Consider the following 17603-nt stretch of genomic DNA (forward strand, 5'->3'; position numbering starts at 1 on the left):
GGTAAATAATAGGAAAATGATGCTGATGGTGGTGACAATGACAGCAACAGCCGCGATGAGATGTTGATTTTACAGCCCCATGAATCCGAGCTCTTTTGCAGAAAAATAAGTGCTTCCTGCTTGTGACGTTGAGGAACTGCCACGGCTTCCTGTGGCTCAGACTCAAACCGAGCGTGGGGCCCTCCTTACCATGTCGGAAAGGAACGCTCGGTGTAAACAGAATGAGTCAAGCCAGAGTCGTTTCCCTGGTGATCCGAGTGCAGCAATCTTTCTACAAAGCAAATACCCAGCACACTCCGTGCAGAAAATCAATGAGCTCTGTCAGGCATTCCAGCTTTAATTATCAGGGTTGTTGTCAGCAGCAGAGTTCAGAGCAAAAACAAACAGTGGCCATGCTGTTTTGGGGGCCTTCACCTCTAAATCCCTAGTGGCAAAAGACTGCTTCCTTGGAGTCAAGGACTCCAGGTTCTGAGGTAAGGGTGGAGGTGGGGGGGCCGCGCTTGTGGGGCCATGCAGGGAGTTCTCGGCACTCCGCACGTTTGCTCCAGGCCACCCCAAGGAAGGGAGGTTGGCTGGAGCCAGCAGGATGGGGCTGGGCCACCCTCAAGGGCTCTAGCTGCCCTGAGAGGTGGTGACAGCCCAGTGGGCCTGGCTGGACTCCAGCTACTCTGACAACCTCGGGCTATTCAGGAAGTTTTCTAAATCTCCATGTCCTCATGTTGATACCCCTTTTGAAGGGTATGAGGGTTATGGGAAGGGATCCACATGGGGGGTCAGGCATGCAGAAGGGCTCAGTGGCTTTCATCGCCCATCTGGGGCCAGGCTCCTAGATACCACCCTTCTCTCCTCCTCCCATTCCCCACCCTGATCTCTCAGCCTTGCCCTCTGCTCCCTCCCGGACCCACCGCTACTCACCTCGCTCTGGCTCCCTCCGTGGCTACGTTCAGCCCTGCTGTCTCCTCCAGGGCACCGGTGGAGAACCCAATGATGTGAGGGTTGAACTTCTTCAGAATGTCTTTTAAGAGGGCGAAGCAGACAGCACAGGTGAGAGGGGATGGGGACCTCTCCTTGGGGCCCAGGTGTGGGACAGGACGATGCTGGGTCTTTTCAGGGCTGGCTGACTTCCCTCCTTGCAGATAACCTTCTCTGCCCTTGCTCTGGGAGAGGCCCTGGCCTTAGCCAGGGGTGGTTAGGGCTGTAGTGATGGTGCTTCTTTGCACTGCTACTTACTGGGCAGTGTGGTGTGCGTGTCCAAGATGCCATCCCCTCCAATGCTAGGGAAGAGAAAGCACACTTGTTACGATCACCCTGGCCTGCCACTCCACCAGTCATCGTGTTTCGGGAGTCAGAACCAGAGGGTCTCCCCCTGGCACATGATTCCTACCACCCTCGGGACTGACATGAGCATCAGGGAGCCTCCTTAGATCTCAGGGCCAGAGCCTGGGAACACAGGCTTATCTCTGGAGAGGTGACAGGGGAGCAGCATCAGCAGAAAATGAGTGGAGAACACTCTCACCTCCAAGAGAGTCCCCGCCAGGACATGGGCAGGTCACTGGAGTTGCTTGGTTGGGCTCCCAGTGCTGTCTGTGAAAGGCAAAGAGAAGTCTCCAGAGCCTTGCTGGGCCCGGGTGCAGGCAGATGGTGCTGGGAAGGGCCCCCAACATTCTGAGGTCACCACAGTCTGGTTTCCACTTCCCTTCCCTTGTTCACCCCCTGCTTTCTGGTCCACACAAACCCTCGTGTGTAAGCAGATCGATCTGAAGCATGAAGATCTTGGACCAACCTGCCCAGTTCCATCCCTTTTGGGAATGTGAACTTTCTCTGTTCCAACCCTTACATCTCTAATTCTTTGTCTAAGCCCCTTCTCAGTTTCTATCTCCTATATGTAGCTTTCTCTAAATGCCTTATCTTAAAAAAAAAAAAAAAAAAGGAGAAAGTCCTCTTTGAAACTTACAAAAGTAATACATATTCACCATAACTAGTGAAATGATACAAAGATTCTTTTAAAAATTCATAATTTCCCCCCCACCTTATTAATCGTGCCTCCTGCCACAGATTCTATATACCTTCCTTGCCCCTTTCCCACATAGACACGTCACCAGAACTAAGATATATGTGTAACTAATATACCTGGGGCGTTTCCTTTCAGAACTTTCTCCATGTTAATATCGAAATCAACCACATTCACACACATATGGGGAAGTTGCTTTTCCCAGAAACAAGTACCTGATTTGCGTCACCTCCATGATTATGTACCTCCTTCTCTGTAAGTTGCTTATTTTCCCAGCTTGACAAGTTTCTTAAGGGTTATGATTACACCTCAGAATTGTTAGAAGTTTGTCTTGTGTAGAGCGATAGCTACATGGTTGGCTAACACGATTCATGTAGAGAAACTACACTAAATGTAGGAATTGGGCTCCCTTTGCCCTAAAGAACTCCTCTTGAAATGGGGTGAGGGGTGCTGGGCAGTGTGTGGGTAACCCCGCACACCCCACTCTTTGAGTCTGGGTAGTTGGAGATGAGTTCCCTGATGAAGACAGGCAGACTCAGATAAATCTGCCATCACATGCAGATCAAATGTTTGGGAACAGTGGGGAAGGGGGAATGGAGGGGCAGCCTCGTGGAAGAGGTGGTGTTTGAGCAGGACTGTTGAAGGGCAGGGGCCAGAGTGTTCTAGATTGCCCAGTGAGGTCTCGTGGCTGCCTGGCTGTGTTTCGGTGCCTGCCACAGGTAGGTTCTCAATCTTGTCAGCTAAATGCTGAACCCAGAGCCAATGTGGAGGAAGGGTGCATTCGGCACGGGGCCTGGCTTCTGGGGTGCCCAGGCATGTCCCAGCTCAGTACTCACGGTCAGCGAGTCACCCATGGCGGCCACAACTTTGATGTCTCCTGGCCGGAGCTCATGGACTAGGAGAGATAGGCAAAAAGACAGATGGTCAGGGGGAGTCTTCCTTTTAAAGTATAAGCTTGACTAGGAGTCAGTTTCTGCTCCAGTCCCACAGGCTCCCGGTACACTTATTTCCAACCTAAGAAATAAGATTCCAAGCTAAGATTTAGCAAATTTGCCTCTTCTGTCCATTTGGAGCAACCAAGGCCCCGTTGATAATGGGCTTGATGGCTTTTATCCATCCTGAGAGGAGCCACATTCATGCTGGGGTAGTCCAGGAAAGTGCTGGCTGTGGGAGTCACGAGCAACAGCAGAGACAGCCCTATCCCTGACTGTACCTTCCCCACGGGCCGGGAGGCCTGAGGGGTTGCCACTGGGACTAACCGGAGATGAGAAGTGCGAGCTGCAGAGAGGCTGATGGTCGTGGGCTGGCCTCTCGTGGGCTGCCCACCACCTAGACTGCATTGCATGGGAGCTGGCAAGGTCTGCTCAGGGCTCCAAGGTGTGTGCTTGTGGGGTGTCCTACCAACCGGAAACTTAGCCAATTCCTTAACAGAAGGGGGTGATGAGGATGTTTGCACTCACCTGACGTGGGGACACCATTGGAAGGATTCCACTCTGTGCACAGGAAGTCGCTGCCCCAGTTCTAAATCAACAGGAGGAGAGAGACAACGCCCGGCTCTCATTGTGCAGGAAGGTGAGCTTTAGTCCAACAAGAAGGAGCTGAGGAATGTTTGGTGGAGGCTAGAACTATGCCCCTGTAGGGGATCATGGGTGGGTAGGAACGGCTCGTTGTAGACAGTCCAAGAGGGAAGTGAGAGGGGAGAAACGGGGCTCCCCCCCACCATCCACAAAACACAGAATGCGTGGGCACCCATATGCTTACACAGACATCTTTTTTCCATCTCAGTTTACCCGCACTTTTCCCAGGGAGCCGGCAGTCTCAGCAAAGCGGGGAGAAAACAGTGATCTCCCAAAGGCACGTAGATTTGCAGGTCTCATAAGAGACCACACGCGGGTTTTGCTGTGACTGTTTACCATTAAGCTAATGGACACTGACTATAATAATGGGCTTGCAGCAAGAACAAGGATGTTTTTAGGAAAATACCACGAAATGTTTACAATTGTAAAATTCCTGGTTTCTGCAGATCTTTCCTGGACGTGCCTCTCTGCTTTTGCATATGTAACGTCATAGCCAACCACTTCCTTGTGTGTGTGTATAAATTAATGCCTCTGTAACCTGGGGGCCTGGAGTCAAATTCCGTTGTCTCTGGAACACGGAGCACGTTTTCCAGGTGCTGGAGGGAAGGTTGGGGTGGGAAGCAGAAGTAAAGGTCCATGAGACTATAAGATCTAAGAGGGTAGGCAGAGACCCACTTTGCTCACCTCGGATACTGAGCACTCAGCACGGGGCCCACTCCACTTGGGAACCCGAAAAATAAGGAAGTGGTAAAGAAAGAAAGGCCCAATTGACAAGACGCAGCTGACGTCTCTGTCATAGTAGATTTTGGCCCATGGTTTGTCTGGGACAAGTCTCCATGGGGCTAATTTGAGCTTGAGAGAATCCACTGAAGCCGGACAGTGGTATTTCCCAGCCGTGGAGATGTCATGGCGCATCCCCCAGAGCTCCTCCGCATCTAACAGTCCTTCAATAATTTCATATAAGTTAGTCTCAGTACTTCGACCGGCTTTTAAAAGGTCTTTCCTCAATTGTTCCTGCTGCTCTCAATCCATCTGCCACTCAGGTCAGGGAGATCTCTTAACCAGGTGAAGCCGATGGTATATCCCTCTCCCAGAACATCCGATGGCTTTCCACATCTCTCCACCTAAAGCCCTGCCTTCTTCCTCAGAGATTTGGATTCCGTGGAACCTGGGTCCTGACAACCCTTCTGATCTCATCACCCCTCAATCCACCTTATTCCCATGCCCACCAGTCACTCTGACCTTTCTCCCGATATCTGAACTCAGCCCCACTTCCAAGCCTTTGCACTCATGGTCCTGCCTGGGACTCCAGCTCTGGCTCCCCAGATGGCCAGAGTCTTCTCATCGTGCAAGTCCCAGCTCTCGGCTCGCCTCCTCAGAGAGGATTGGCCTGCGTAGCTCATGGGAACTTGCCATCCCTTCCTCGGCCCACCACGCTTCCTCATATCACCTTCCTCAGAGCTGTCGCCACAGCTGACAGGATCATGTTGACCTATTTACTGGATGCCTCTTCCAATAGACTCTAGGCTCCTTGAGAGGTAGGGCCCATTTGTCTGGTCTCCTCCTCTATCTCCTTCAGATACCTCCAGGCACATAGTAGATGCTCAGTGTGGAATGACCTCTAACTCCCCAAGGACAGGACTGAATTCCGCCCGGACCTTCCACAAGACTGCAAATACCAGAGGTGCTTGGCTGAAACTGGGGGTGGGGCTCCTGTCTGGGGGCCCACCTGGGTATGTGTCAGCTTCCGGTTGGGTCCAGCGCCTGGAATGAAGGGTTCTTCCACCAGCTTCCACCTCACTGGAAGTCTATAGCACATACTACCCATGGCCTCCCCCCAACCCCCGTCTTGAAAAACTGAGCTGCCTAATCAGGAACGAGGTCTGTGCAAAGGCCGAAGAAAACCCCTCCACGGGCACTTCCTCTAGCTGGTTGCTGATATTAGTCAGCACTTGAGAACATGTTAGGACAATCCTGAGATTTCATGGTTCAGGAACTTTTTTTTTTTTTAAACATTCCAATTTCTAGTATGTAAGAAAGGTATGCTTCTGCTTCAGCTCACCCTCCGAAACCCGTGCCACACCCTGAGTCACCGGCAGGTAGAAATGCTTTGTCACTGAGAGAGGCAGACCTGCGAGTGTCAGGAGTTACCTCAATGGCCGGCCTGGTGGGGGGAGTATAGTTACTGTTCCGGGGCGTTCTCAGGAAGGGCTCATTCTACGAGAACAGAAACCACAGGGAGAGGTTATTGGCAGCATCGAAGGTTACTTAAGAAAGAGAACTATGAATCCTGCCCTCCAGAATGATTTAATGTGACTTCTGCATGTAAATAGTAAGAACCCTACAAACGTAATTTAATTCATTCTCTCGAGGGTTTTACATAACAGCTCTGGCACAGGATGCACAGGGAAAGGCCTCAGAAGGGTTCTGTGTGTGCTCTACTCAGGGTCCAAGGGTTTGCTCCTCCCCCTTGCCATGAAACATCCACCCAGTCCTCAAAATGATCTGTTTTCTTCCCTTTGTAATCTCTCTGGCGAGAGAGTCACATGACAGCATTTTTTTTCTTTTCCAGAAAGTATTGATTATCTATATATTGTATTGTATTTTATTTTTTTCTTTGCCTCTTTCGAACTACGTGTCTTACTCCCTTCAGGTTGGCCTCATGTTTCTCCTGGAACATTCTCCTCCTTCCTTACCCAGCTCCTGCTCACAAGCCCAGTTAAGATCCCAGTCTGTTCAGTCACAGGTGAGGATTAGGGAGGAGGAGGAAACAGGCAAAGGAGAAACAGGAGAAAAGCAAGGTAATGAGAACAGGCGAAAATGATAGGAAGCAAGGAGTTAATAAGACTGAGATCAGGAACTAACAAGTGGCCCCGGGGCTGTGGGCACTTTCCCAAGATGTGCTCAGTGGAGTGGAAGGGCCTTGTTCTAAACGTTTGGGAAGAAAATGGGAATAAGAAAGAAGAACCAGAATGTTGGGGGGGGGGGGCGCTGGGGATCTGGTCCAGTGGGTCGCAAACTGCCTGTGGGCTAATTCCAGTCAGGAGACATTTGTTTTGTTCTGCCTTATTTGGGCCTGAATGGTGTTAAAAAAGAAGCTGGGGAGGGGGGAGGAGAGAAGAGTCTAAATGCTTTGAAAAGAGGTATAGGGTCTCCAGTTCCGGCCCTACCCCTTCCTCTTGCCACATACATGGTCCCATTCACCCAGTCGTGCTCTACCTGCCATGGCACCAGAATTTGCAACCCCAGAAAGCCCCCGTTTTACGGATGAAGAACTACAGAGATCCAGGATGGGGGAGGGACCCGGTTCAGGTAGAGAGCGATAGTGAGTGCCTGTCAGGTCAAGCCTTTCTGCTCTGTTCCTCACACTAGGGTCAGGCTAGGCAGAGAGGAAGAGGAAGAGAGGGGCTCAGCAGTGGCCTTGACCCTCCTAGCCCGTGGCACAGATGCCAGATCCCTGGGACATGAAGCACCTCTCCTTCTTCTGGAGTCTCAAGTCTCGGTGTTCTTAGCTGAAGGGTGGGCCTGAGGACTACTCAGGGCTGAGGGCAGAAGCGTGCAAGGCCATCGAGGACTTAGCATGCCATGTCACCGTGGCCAACCGGGCTTGTCCCGGTGGATGTTACACAGCAGTCCCTGAGCATTCACCACCTGAGGACGGCAATGTGGGAGCATTCTAGAAATAACTGGGCCATGGGTGGAAGCACCCTGTGTGTTCAGGGCCCCACTCCAGGTGCTAGGATGAGGGGAGGCTATAAAGCTTGTGCTGGTCAGGCAGAGAGCACAAGACCCCAGGACACAGTGAAGCCTCAGGGACCAGTGTGCCCAGTAAGCCCAGTAGTTGCTGAAAAATGGCTGCAAGATCGGGCTGGAGGGGGTGTACGGACCTCGTAGAGGAGATGCTGTGTGTGGAGGGTCGCTAGTTATCACTCTCCCCTTGTCAAGGGAGCCCTGACCGGGAATAGGGGCTGGTGGCTGGAGCTAGTCACAGAGTGGCCAGCACGGGAAGACCCAGAGAGCAAAGGCTCACCCTGCTCTCCTGGGAGCGCTGAAAGTCAGGCTGGAGGGGGGTCTATTTGGTCACATGACCCAAGAGTTGGGGGAGGGACCAGAGAGGGGAGAGGGAGTCAAAGGGGTCAGAGGTCAGGGAGACAGTGGAATGCAGTGGGGAGCCAAGCCAGAGCAGGAACCATGAGAACAGGTCCAGGCCAGAGACAGATGGGGGTAGGGGTGCGGGGTGCCCGGGGCTTGCTTCACTGACCATTGATGCCATCAGGCATATGTGAGTCAGAGCGGTTTAGGGGCCCAGAGTGGAGCAGGTCATGTAAAAAGAGATTCGAGTTAGCCTGACTGCTCTCCTGGGCTAGATCTGGAGCACCCGTGGCTAGAAAGTGAAGCCAAATGATTGTATCACAGGAGTGTTCTACAAAGATGGTGTGGCCTGCCTGGGTTGGGGGGCAGGGCGGGCAGTGCCAGGACAGCCTCCTGTTGTGCGTCAGCCGTGTGAGTCAGCGGCCTGCAGGGATGGTCAGGCCCCTCTTGGTCATGTTACCGCGTGCGCAGGTCTGTGGTGAAGGAGTGGCGGTGTTCTGTGTGGCTCACACTGCCCTTGGGGGGCACAGTCAAGGCCAGGGCCAACCCCCATTGGGTGTCCGTTCCAGGGGGACATGAGTACCATGCCAGGTTTGCAAGACTCCTCTGGCTGAGGGAAGGGACGGGAAGCCTCAGGGGAAGGGGGTGGCAGTGACAGGAAGGAGGATATAACAGAAGGACAGGGAATGCCCTTGGACACATCTACCTGATCCCATGCCAGTCCCCGTGTGCTAGCTCAGGACCTGTGAGGCTGATTTCATAACCCGTCCATGGGCAGCCACATGGTAGTCGGAAAAGCACTGCCTGAGACTAAGGGAGCTTCAGTAGAGGCTGTGCTGGTGCCTCGGGAGGGGAGTGGAGAAACTCCTCTACCACAGGACCCGGAGTGTGGACGGGACTCTGAGGCCCTCCTCGCCGGGATCCTCGGGTTATAGAATTCTCTGTGGTTACGATGGGAAGGGCCACATGGCCGTTAGCACACAGCGTGAGGAGGATGTGAACGGGGGTGGGAGGAAGAGGATGGGGACTGGTGGGGAGCACGAGGGAGGGTCCCATCAGATAGGGCACCTCCCATCCCACACCCGCTGAACTGTATAAACCACAGTGATACAGACAGAAAGAGGGAAGTCCTGAGGATCAGAGAGGTGGGGGAGACAAATACTTCTTCCCTGTTTTGACGTTTCTGGCTCAAAAATTAGTCTTTGAATGGATGTGTGTTGAGTTTGGGGTGATGGTGGGGTGAGGCAGGCTAGGAGACTTAGAAATCCACAGCATTCAAAAGGTGACAGTGTCCCCCATGTGTATTTCAAAATACAAACCTTGCTAAATGGTAAAGTAAGTATAAGAGAGCACAACAGACCTCTGCTTTTTGTAAAGATGAAATATTGGGTGAGATAACACTTAACATTTTTTCAGTTTCTCTCTTTCTCTGTGCCCCCCTCCCAGTGCCTCTCTCTGGGGCCCTGTTCTTGTCAGTCCCCTGATAATACATTTAAGACACCTTCGGGGCAACCTTACACCACCCAGGGCATCCCGGGGGGAAGCTCTCTTAATGGTTAGAAGAACAGAGCTGGAGTTTGAGAAAGGAGAGGTGAAGACACGGGTGGTCCTGTGCACAGATATTTACCAGGAAACCGTGGAAACAGACAACCCTCAGAGCAAGGGGATGTGGAGAGAGGGAAAACAGAATAGAGGTGGCACATGACAGTGGGAGATTGTCCCCATTTTTGGGACAAGAAGGGACAGCAGTTAGAAGAACGGCACCATCGGGGAGGCACTGCAGCTAGGAATGCCCGCGGAAATGGGTTTCATGGAGGCCACGGAGGCCGTGGTTCACCCTGATGATTGTTCAGAGCAGGTCAGAGGAGCAAGAGCGGAGGGAAAAGACTGTGGGTCTTCAAAGCCCAAGGAGGAGCCACAGCCAACTGTCCTGGGTTAGGGAAGGCAGTGAGAGCAGAAAGGGGACAATGGTCTCAGTCCACGGGGTGGCTGATCAGAAGTCTAACAGAAATCCAGGGAGTGAGGCTAAGGGTCCGCCTGGCCTGGCTGACAATCTGCAGCAGGGGGAGGAGCCCGGAGGGGCAGGGAGGAGGCTCCATCCCGGCCCCCTCCTCTCCGCTGTGTCCTGCCTGTTGCCTCTATGTTTAGACACCCTGAAGACTAAAATATGTGCCTCCTGGCCCCTGTCAGCTCACACGGAGATGCTGGCGGACTTTTATAGAGCTCTACGGCACAGGGGAGGGAGCAGATGGGACACGAGGAACGCGGAGTGCCGCTTTGCCTGGTGTGGTGCAGCAGGGCTGGCCAACAGACGGATCCTTTTGGAATGGGGTTGCCTGGCAACGGCTTCTCCCAGGCTGGGCTTCTATGGCTCTCCTCTGCTTACCAATGGCTCAGTCAGGCTCTGTCCAGAAGGAGCAGCAGAGCCCGCTGTGGCTAGAGTCACACACACCCTTTTGGGGCTCCCTGCCTGGTCTGGGACAGGGAGTGGCTCAGGTGACCTTGAGGCCCGTGGTGACTGTGGTGACCGGGCCCTCCCTGACCAGGTGCTGAGGCTCCCAGCCTGGTACTTAATACATGTTTCTGGGGAAGGGAGGGAACAGGATGGCTCCCTGGAACGGGTTGTTATTACTTTTACTCTTGAATGGCAGGAGAATCGACAGATTGGAGAGGATTTTCCATGGCTGGTTTTCAGGATGGCCATATAGGTTGTTTAAACATTCAAATGCTTACCTCCAGTATGGTTTCCAGCCACTGCGCTGAGTCCCCAAATGCCCCTACTACCCAGGCTGCCTGGTCCTTCCCCCCTAACACTCCTGGACAGGCTCAGGATCTAGTAATTAAATCATTCACACCTGGCCCAGTAGGTCCCCTAGGACTGGGTCCGGCCCTCCAGCTGGAGGCATCTGTGTTACCTCATGTGACTACTCCTTCCCTCCGAGCTCTAGACCCAGGAATCGAGCCCTTTACTCCCCCGGCCTCACTTCCCCATCCCTTCCTCCCCTGGCCCTTGCTCTCCTGCTGGGGATGGAGGCTGGGCTCGGGGAGGTGGGAGCATGGGTGCGGGCAGGGGTGCCCATCCTCTCTGGAGCCCTGGCAGACACAGGGGGGAGCTGCAGGCCCATTTGCTGCTCAGCTGGGAGGGCTGGAGAGGCTGAGGCAGCCTGACCCCAGGGGGGAAACCCAGCCTCCCAGACTGGGTCAGGTCCTTCTGCTTTTACAGCCACTGAGGGCCATCTGGCTTCAGCCTTATTTGGTTAAAAAACCATTAAGACAGGGCCTAGGAAAGGGAGCCGAAAGCAGTGGGAACACTAACCTGCCCCCACCCTAGGCCTGAAATCAAGTTGAACCACCACTTACATTTTCCTCCTTAAAAGGAGCCCTGAGCTGCCTCCTCCAGCCCAGTGTCAAGGCTGGTCTTCCCAGCCCCTCCTCCACGCAGCTCCCCATGCTCTCTGCTGCTCTCCTCCTCGACCCTATCCCTGCTGGGAACTCACCCTCCAGGCTCTCAGACCACCAACCACAACCTCAGAGCTGGCTGGCTTCTCACTAAGGTTTCTGACCCCAGGGCAGACTCGCCCATGGGCCCCAAGGGCTGCAGCCAAAATGAGCCTTCCTGTCACACTTCTGGCTTCTTGGCGCCCCTGCTGCCACACCACCAGGAACCCACGGCTCTTATCCTGGTCCTCTGCCTGTGCTGGGGCCCAGGCTTCCCTTCCCACCGGCTTCCCCCATTCTCAAAGAAGTGCTTCTTCTCCATCTCCGCCTGTCACTTCCCGTCGACTCCCTCCCATCCTCCGAAGCTCTCCTGCACACCCACTCAAGGGGCTGTGGTGTGGGACCAGGGGAGGACGAGGTCTGAGCTGCGGGCTCTGGGGAGGGGCAGTGCACGTCCTCCCCCATTACCTGAGTGGGACAGGAGAGGGCTATATCTGTTGCCAGGTCCAGGCTCTCCGTTTTCTTTCCTAGCGGTTCAAGCTACAGGGGGGAGACAAGACAGGACCGCTGAAGTGAGCATTCCCTTAGCAGCACCTTGCGGCGGAGAGAGCTCCCAGCCTGAAGTCCGGGGGGGTTGGCTTCCTCTCCTAGCTTGACTGTGGGCCGCTGGGTAAGCCTCTCCCTTCCTTGCAAAAAGTCCTAGAGCTTAGCTGGCAGGGCTGGCGAGAGGCTTGGGTAACACATCTCACACGGCCTCACCCAGCGCCTGGCACGTGGAGAATGTTGAATAAGCGTGAGGGGTCTTGCCTTCCTCGGAGAGCCCCCTCCTCCCCAGGTCAAAGGGCAAAGGAGAGGGGTTGATGCTGGAAAACTAAGGATTGCATATTTTCAGTTCTACAGACTTCTAGAGACATGCCAGCCGCTGCTCCTTTCTACCGTGCCTGCAAAGGGAGGCCAGGAGCGAGCCTCGCTCTGTAGGGCTGCTGCTTTGTCAGACTAGAGCCCCAGAGACCCAGGAATGCCCCCACTGATTTTACCATATTGACCCAAAGGGCTCTGGAGAGCTGGGAGTGGAATTTCTGACTTGGGTGGAGGCAGTCTGGCGCGAAGAAGGACATATCCAGGCGCCCATCCTGAAAGAGACACGGATTTCTTCAAGATCCTATTGGTACAGAGAGTAGAGAGGGGGTTGCACCTGGTCGGCCTAACCCCTGGGATTGACCACTCAGTGCCCCCCTCCCGTTGGAGAAGTTCCAGGCCACTGGCCTTTTACAGGGCCGCGTCACCTTGAGAGGGAGAGAAGAACAATCCCACAGATTAACAGCCCTGGGTGACCCCAGCTCCTACCCTCCTTTCTGGCCCCATAATTCCCCTAATTTAATGTGTTTTAAAAGCATTATATTTATTTTTAGGCACAGTTGTGCAATGCCCTAGCCCATGCCATGGTCTAGGGAATGAGATTCTAGTCCCTGAGGAACTCTTGGCCAGCCAGCCAGGAAAAGCTACTTCCCAGCCTTTGGCCAGCTGGTTCTAGCGGTCTTGGTGGGGAGAACAGGGCAGAGCTTGGGGACAGGCTGGGCAAAGTCAACATGGGGACACCTGCCACCCGCATCTCTCTGGAGGTGATCATGGGTGCCCAAGGCTTCTTCCAGCTTCCCTCCATCTAGGCAAGGCCCTTAGCGTGGAGGCTCAGGAGGAGAGAACTGAGTCCCCCCCCCAGGTGAGCTCACAGAGCTCGTTTCCTCCAAGTGTCAGGGGGAGAGCATGGACGGGGGGTGTGGAGACCCCATTCCCCAGCACCCTCCTTCAGTACTTCAGTGGTGGGTGGGTGACAGAAAGGGAATCATCTGAAGTTGGATATGTCCAACCCATGCCTCTCTGTCCCTTATTCCCTGTGTGACTTTAGGAAGGATTCTGCACACCTCTAAGCCTCTGTTACCTGGGGATGAAGAAACTCATGGCAAGGTCATTGTGAACGATTTACCTAGGCAAACACAGGGCTTGGTGGGGGGAGGGGTGCTCCACAAAGTGGGGGCTGCTGTCCGCGGTAATGAGTGCATCCCACATCAGGCTGCCACAAGGAACACAGCTTAGGTGTTCCGGGAGGCTGTGCCACGAGACCAGACTCTGGAGAGCTGCCCGTGCCTTTCCCATCGTCTTCACACGCTCGGGAAAGCCCTGGGCATCTCTGCCTTGAATTTCTTCCTCCTCCTTCCCAGGAGCCCCAGCCAGCAGGGCAGGGAGCCTACCGCCAGGAGGGGCAGCCGGACGTCACGGAAGAAGGGCTGAAACACCACAGAGAAGTCCTCTCGGGTGTCATAGCGGCCGGACTCCACCAGCTCCCGCATGCTGCTCTGCGGACACACGCGGGCTGCCCTCAGCACAGGCCCCGGGGCCGCCCAGGGGGGTGTTGGGGGGAGGCCAGGGTGTGGCGGCTGACACCTCTGCCCCCATCTCCCTACCCAAGAGGGTGACTCAACCCTTCCCCTGAGAACACAGACACATGTGATGGCAAATCTCTTTCCAGAGAATTGGAAACAGGTTGGTTCACCTTTGGGTTTGCTGTTGAGTGAACTGCCCGCTCTGAAGGCCAAGGCAGGAAGTCCCACGAGGGGTAAGAAGCTAGGGAGAGTCTCCAGGGGGCCCCTGGGGGCTCCGGACCAGCTGCCTCCCGATTCGTGCTTGCGTGGCCTGTCTCTTGAGGAGGGGAGGAAGGGAGTCCCCGGGGTGCAGGGAAGGGGAAGGCCCACCCACGGAGCACTCAGAGCTACTGACTTCTTTAGGCCAAGCAAGGGGCTAAGCCACGCGGGCAGGCGGGCCTGGGGGTCTTTGCCACCTGGATTCCTCTGGGATGAATCTAATAGAGTGGCCTGAGACACTTCCGCCAGGTAGGGCAGAGGAAGGGGCCCTGAGGGTGACGTCCCTCCAACCCGGACCAGCTCTTTCCTTCCCTGAGTGTGGGTGTGTTGACTGAGTAGGGGGAGAGCGCTCCCCGTGGTGGCGCCCTTCTTGGTCTCACCTGGTAGGCTTGGCTGATGGCCTCCAACCTGGCCAGCTCTTGGGAGCTCTCCCGAGGGGTCAGAACGCAGTTACATAACACGCTGCACAAAGAGGGGGAGATGGGAGGGCCCAGCTCCGTGGGATGGTTCTCTTGAGCCCTGGCATAGGAGCACACGGGCCCTGGGGCTCTGATGCTCATTCTCAGGGGCAGGTTCGAGGCCTGACGCAGGGACTGGACAAAGTCCCCAGGGCAGGCGAGCGAGCAGCCTCTTATAGTGATAGGACACAAACACCGGATGGCAGGCACTGGGCCTGCGGCAAAGTACGTGGAACAAATGACCTTAGGCAATGAAAATCTGATGTTTAATTTTTAAGAATAAAAGTAAAATGCATCCTGGGGCATCAGAGCTTGTATTCGGGGGCCTCTGAAGCTCCTGCCCTCACATGCATCCTCAGCTCTCCCTAGCGTCCCCCTTCATCATGAACTGTGCGTTCAGAACGAATCTGGATGAATTCCATCATGAATTATTTCATGCTCATGCATTACGCTTCATGTTAAAACCGGTATTATCGGGACGCCTGGGTGGCTCAGTTGGTTAAGCGGCTGCCTTCGGCTCAGGTCATGATCCCAGCGTCCTGGGATCGAGTCCCACATTGGGCTCCTTGCTCGGCAGGGAGCCTGCTTCTCCCTCTGCCTCTGCCTGCCACTCTGCCTATGCTCGCTCGCTCTCCCTCTCTCTCTCTGACCAATAAATAAATAAAATCTTTAAAAAAAAAACAAACAAACCGGTATTATCTCTCAAGCACTGAGAATAGTGCTGGGCACACAGTAGGTTCTGTAAAACTATTTGTTAAAGAAACAAATGAAAGTATGAGGTAGGAAGACAAAACACGTACCTAAACACGTACCTACGTGCCGCTCACCCCACTTAGGAAACAGAACACTCCCCTCTGAAGTCCCTGGTGTGCTCCGTCCCCATAAAGGTCACCGAATGATGTGCATCGTTTCCCTACTTTCTGTTTCAATCCGACCATGTACGTATACAACCGCACATTTCCCCTTTTTGCTGGCTGGGCCACGCTGTGTCTCAAACGCCAGCCTTGGTCCCAGCCCTGACCCTCTCCCTTGGGGCTCCCATGTCACAGGGCTCCCTCGTGGCATCCTGAGGTTGGGGAAGGGAGGAGCCCATCTCCAGCTTCTCAGAAGGGGGTGGTCCTGACACAAGACCCCCTTTGCAGACTTGGCTCCATGGACACACCGAGTCACAGAGACCCCGAAGAGTCACCACTGTGAAAGCGAGACCAGGAGGAGAGCGCAGCACTTCTCTGGCAGGGGCGGGGGTGGGGGGGTAGGATGGGGAGGGGGGCAGCCAGCCCCTGCCTACCTGGCCTGTTGCACAGGGCACCTGTCCGGATTGCCCAGAAACACCTGCCGCAGGATGCTGGGGCTCAGGAAGTCCACAAGGTTGACCAGGGCTCTGGGCACCTACGGGCAAGGCTGCAGGTGAGAGAGGGGCCCCGGGGCCTTCCTCAAGCTGCCTTAGGTCCCTGAGAAGTGGCTCCCTACAGAACTCCAGCTCACGTGTCCCTGAGTGTGCTTTTGGGAGGGCGTGGACACAACATCACTGCTTAGGGTCCTGCCGGCTATGCCGCCCACTGCGGGCTGCGGGGTGCGCAGCACCTCCTGGCAGGGACAACATGGTGGACCAGCGTCTAAAGGCCGACAGCTCGGCTCCATTCGGCCATCAGCTAGTGAGCTTCCGATTGGCTGAGCCAGGTGCCCTATTTGCCATTTCCCTCCAGCCCAACATGGACCAGCTCTGCTGAGCAGGCATGGGGACTCGGCCACCCTGAGAAGCACTGGATAGTAGGAGGGCTCCCCCGGGGCAGCTGGAACCCCTTGTCTGTGTCCGGGGGTGGAAAGACAACAAGCTCTTGGGAGCAGGACCAGAGAGGGGTTGCTCTAGATACAGCCTATGGCTCAGTGGGCAGCATGAGGGGCACTCTGTTGTGGCCACGAGGGAAGGTCTCAGGTGCTGGGGGTACCAGGGGGCGGGCAGCAATGAGCACACCAGCTGCCTTGTCATCAAGCCTGAGATCCTTCTGTGATGATTCCAAATGGGAGAGGTTTCCCCAAACTCTGGAGAGGGGAGGCGCCCGTGCCCTTGGCTGTAACCTTCAGGGGAGGGGATGTCTTGCCTGCCTTCCCCCATCCTCCCTCCCCCCACCCACATGCTTGAGCTGTGTCCAACTTGTCCGAGCCTCCACCCACCTCTCTATGCAGGATGTCCAAGGCGTTGCGGAGATGGTCAAAAAAGTTGGCTGCAGAATACAGATTCTGGGAAGACACAGGAGGGAGAGGAGGAGCTGGTTCGGGAGAGGGGGCAGCGGGGCAGCTGAAGACCCCCCTCAGGTTCCGCCCCCAAGACTACTTCTTCCTCTGCCTTCTCCCTCTGACCAGCTCATCATGTCAGAATCTGAGCAGTTGGTTCCTCGTTACTATCAGAGATGGGCCAGCCAGAAGCCTGGAACCTTCAGCCAGAGCTTCTGTTTAGGAGTGAACGTGCGGGTCCTCCCTTCCCATTGCCGGGGTTCACAGTTTCTCTGCTTCCTGAGCTCTCAGGAATTGTAAGAGGGGACTAGAAGCCCCATTCCTGCCACCTGCTACCTCACAGCCGCTGGGACACGGAGGTGGGTGGAGGCAGAAACCTGAGGCTCATGGGATAAAAGGAGGATAATTGTCGCTGGACAATCCTAGGGTTGATTCAAGGGACTAGTCTCCAAGAGGACCTCCAAGGCCTCCCAGTCAATGTCAGGAACAATGAGTGGGCCTGCCTGCCCCCCGCCCCGACCCCCCATACCGAATCTGTGCAGTAGTCACATAAATCACTGCCTCCAATCAGCACGGTGATGACCTTCCAGTCCTTGTGGAAATTCACTCTCTACACGGGAGAAGGAAAATGCTCGGTGACTTCCAACAAAAAAACAAAAAAGCCACAGCCCTAGGAAATCCATTCAGCCCTCTAAGACTTCCTTGCCCACTCAAAATAATCAGAATCTCAGAGCTGAAAGAATTTTGGAAGCTTATTTATGGACCACAGAACCTTAGCATCAGGAGGGATGTTCAAGATCACTGTGATCAGGGGCAGCCCACCCCCCCACCCCCTCCCCCCCCCCCCCCCCCCTCCCCCCCCCCCACCGCCATGGACGTAATGTCCTCTAGGGCCTCAGACACGGGCTGTCCTACCATGGCTTAAATGCCTCTAGAGTGCCACAGCTCACTGTTTTCATGGCGGACCATTCCATTTGAGGACTTCAGTGGGTTAGAAAATTAGTGTTTAAAAATAACTGTAAATTCGACTCACATGGTCATCTCTCATCCTCTGGACCAGAGTCTGGACTTGGCTCATAAGTTCCCTGGGAAGGAGAGGAAAGCAGTCCTATGGGGGAACTAGTGCCTGGGTTTTTCCTTCTACAGAGCCTGA

The 17603-nt window shown here is 54.8% G+C and overlaps 1 protein-coding gene across 1 annotated transcript in view; it reads right to left on the bottom strand.

Moving 5' to 3' along the window:
• PLB1 (phospholipase B1) overlaps positions 1 to 17603 on the bottom strand; it is a 176600-nt gene that overhangs the window by 71569 nt on the left and 87428 nt on the right. Inside the window, exons 36-49 of the mRNA XM_032845867.1 lie at positions 17484 to 17535; positions 16980 to 17060; positions 16391 to 16456; positions 15504 to 15604; positions 14138 to 14219; positions 13368 to 13472; positions 12156 to 12251; positions 11587 to 11658; positions 5740 to 5805; positions 3472 to 3532; positions 2848 to 2906; positions 1517 to 1584; positions 1231 to 1274; positions 916 to 1015 (exon numbers count right to left, since the gene is read on the bottom strand). Coding sequence (XP_032701758.1) covers positions 916 to 1015; positions 1231 to 1274; positions 1517 to 1584; positions 2848 to 2906; positions 3472 to 3532; positions 5740 to 5805; positions 11587 to 11658; positions 12156 to 12251; positions 13368 to 13472; positions 14138 to 14219; positions 15504 to 15604; positions 16391 to 16456; positions 16980 to 17060; positions 17484 to 17535 — 1053 coding nt within the window. The remainder of the gene's footprint in view (positions 1 to 915; positions 1016 to 1230; positions 1275 to 1516; positions 1585 to 2847; positions 2907 to 3471; positions 3533 to 5739; positions 5806 to 11586; positions 11659 to 12155; positions 12252 to 13367; positions 13473 to 14137; positions 14220 to 15503; positions 15605 to 16390; positions 16457 to 16979; positions 17061 to 17483; positions 17536 to 17603) is intronic.

The sequence above is a fragment of the Lontra canadensis genome, unplaced genomic scaffold, assembly GCF_010015895.1.
Source record: "Lontra canadensis isolate GAN:19392208 unplaced genomic scaffold, GSC_riverotter_1.0 scaffold170, whole genome shotgun sequence".
Taxonomy (NCBI): domain Eukaryota; kingdom Metazoa; phylum Chordata; class Mammalia; order Carnivora; family Mustelidae; genus Lontra; species Lontra canadensis.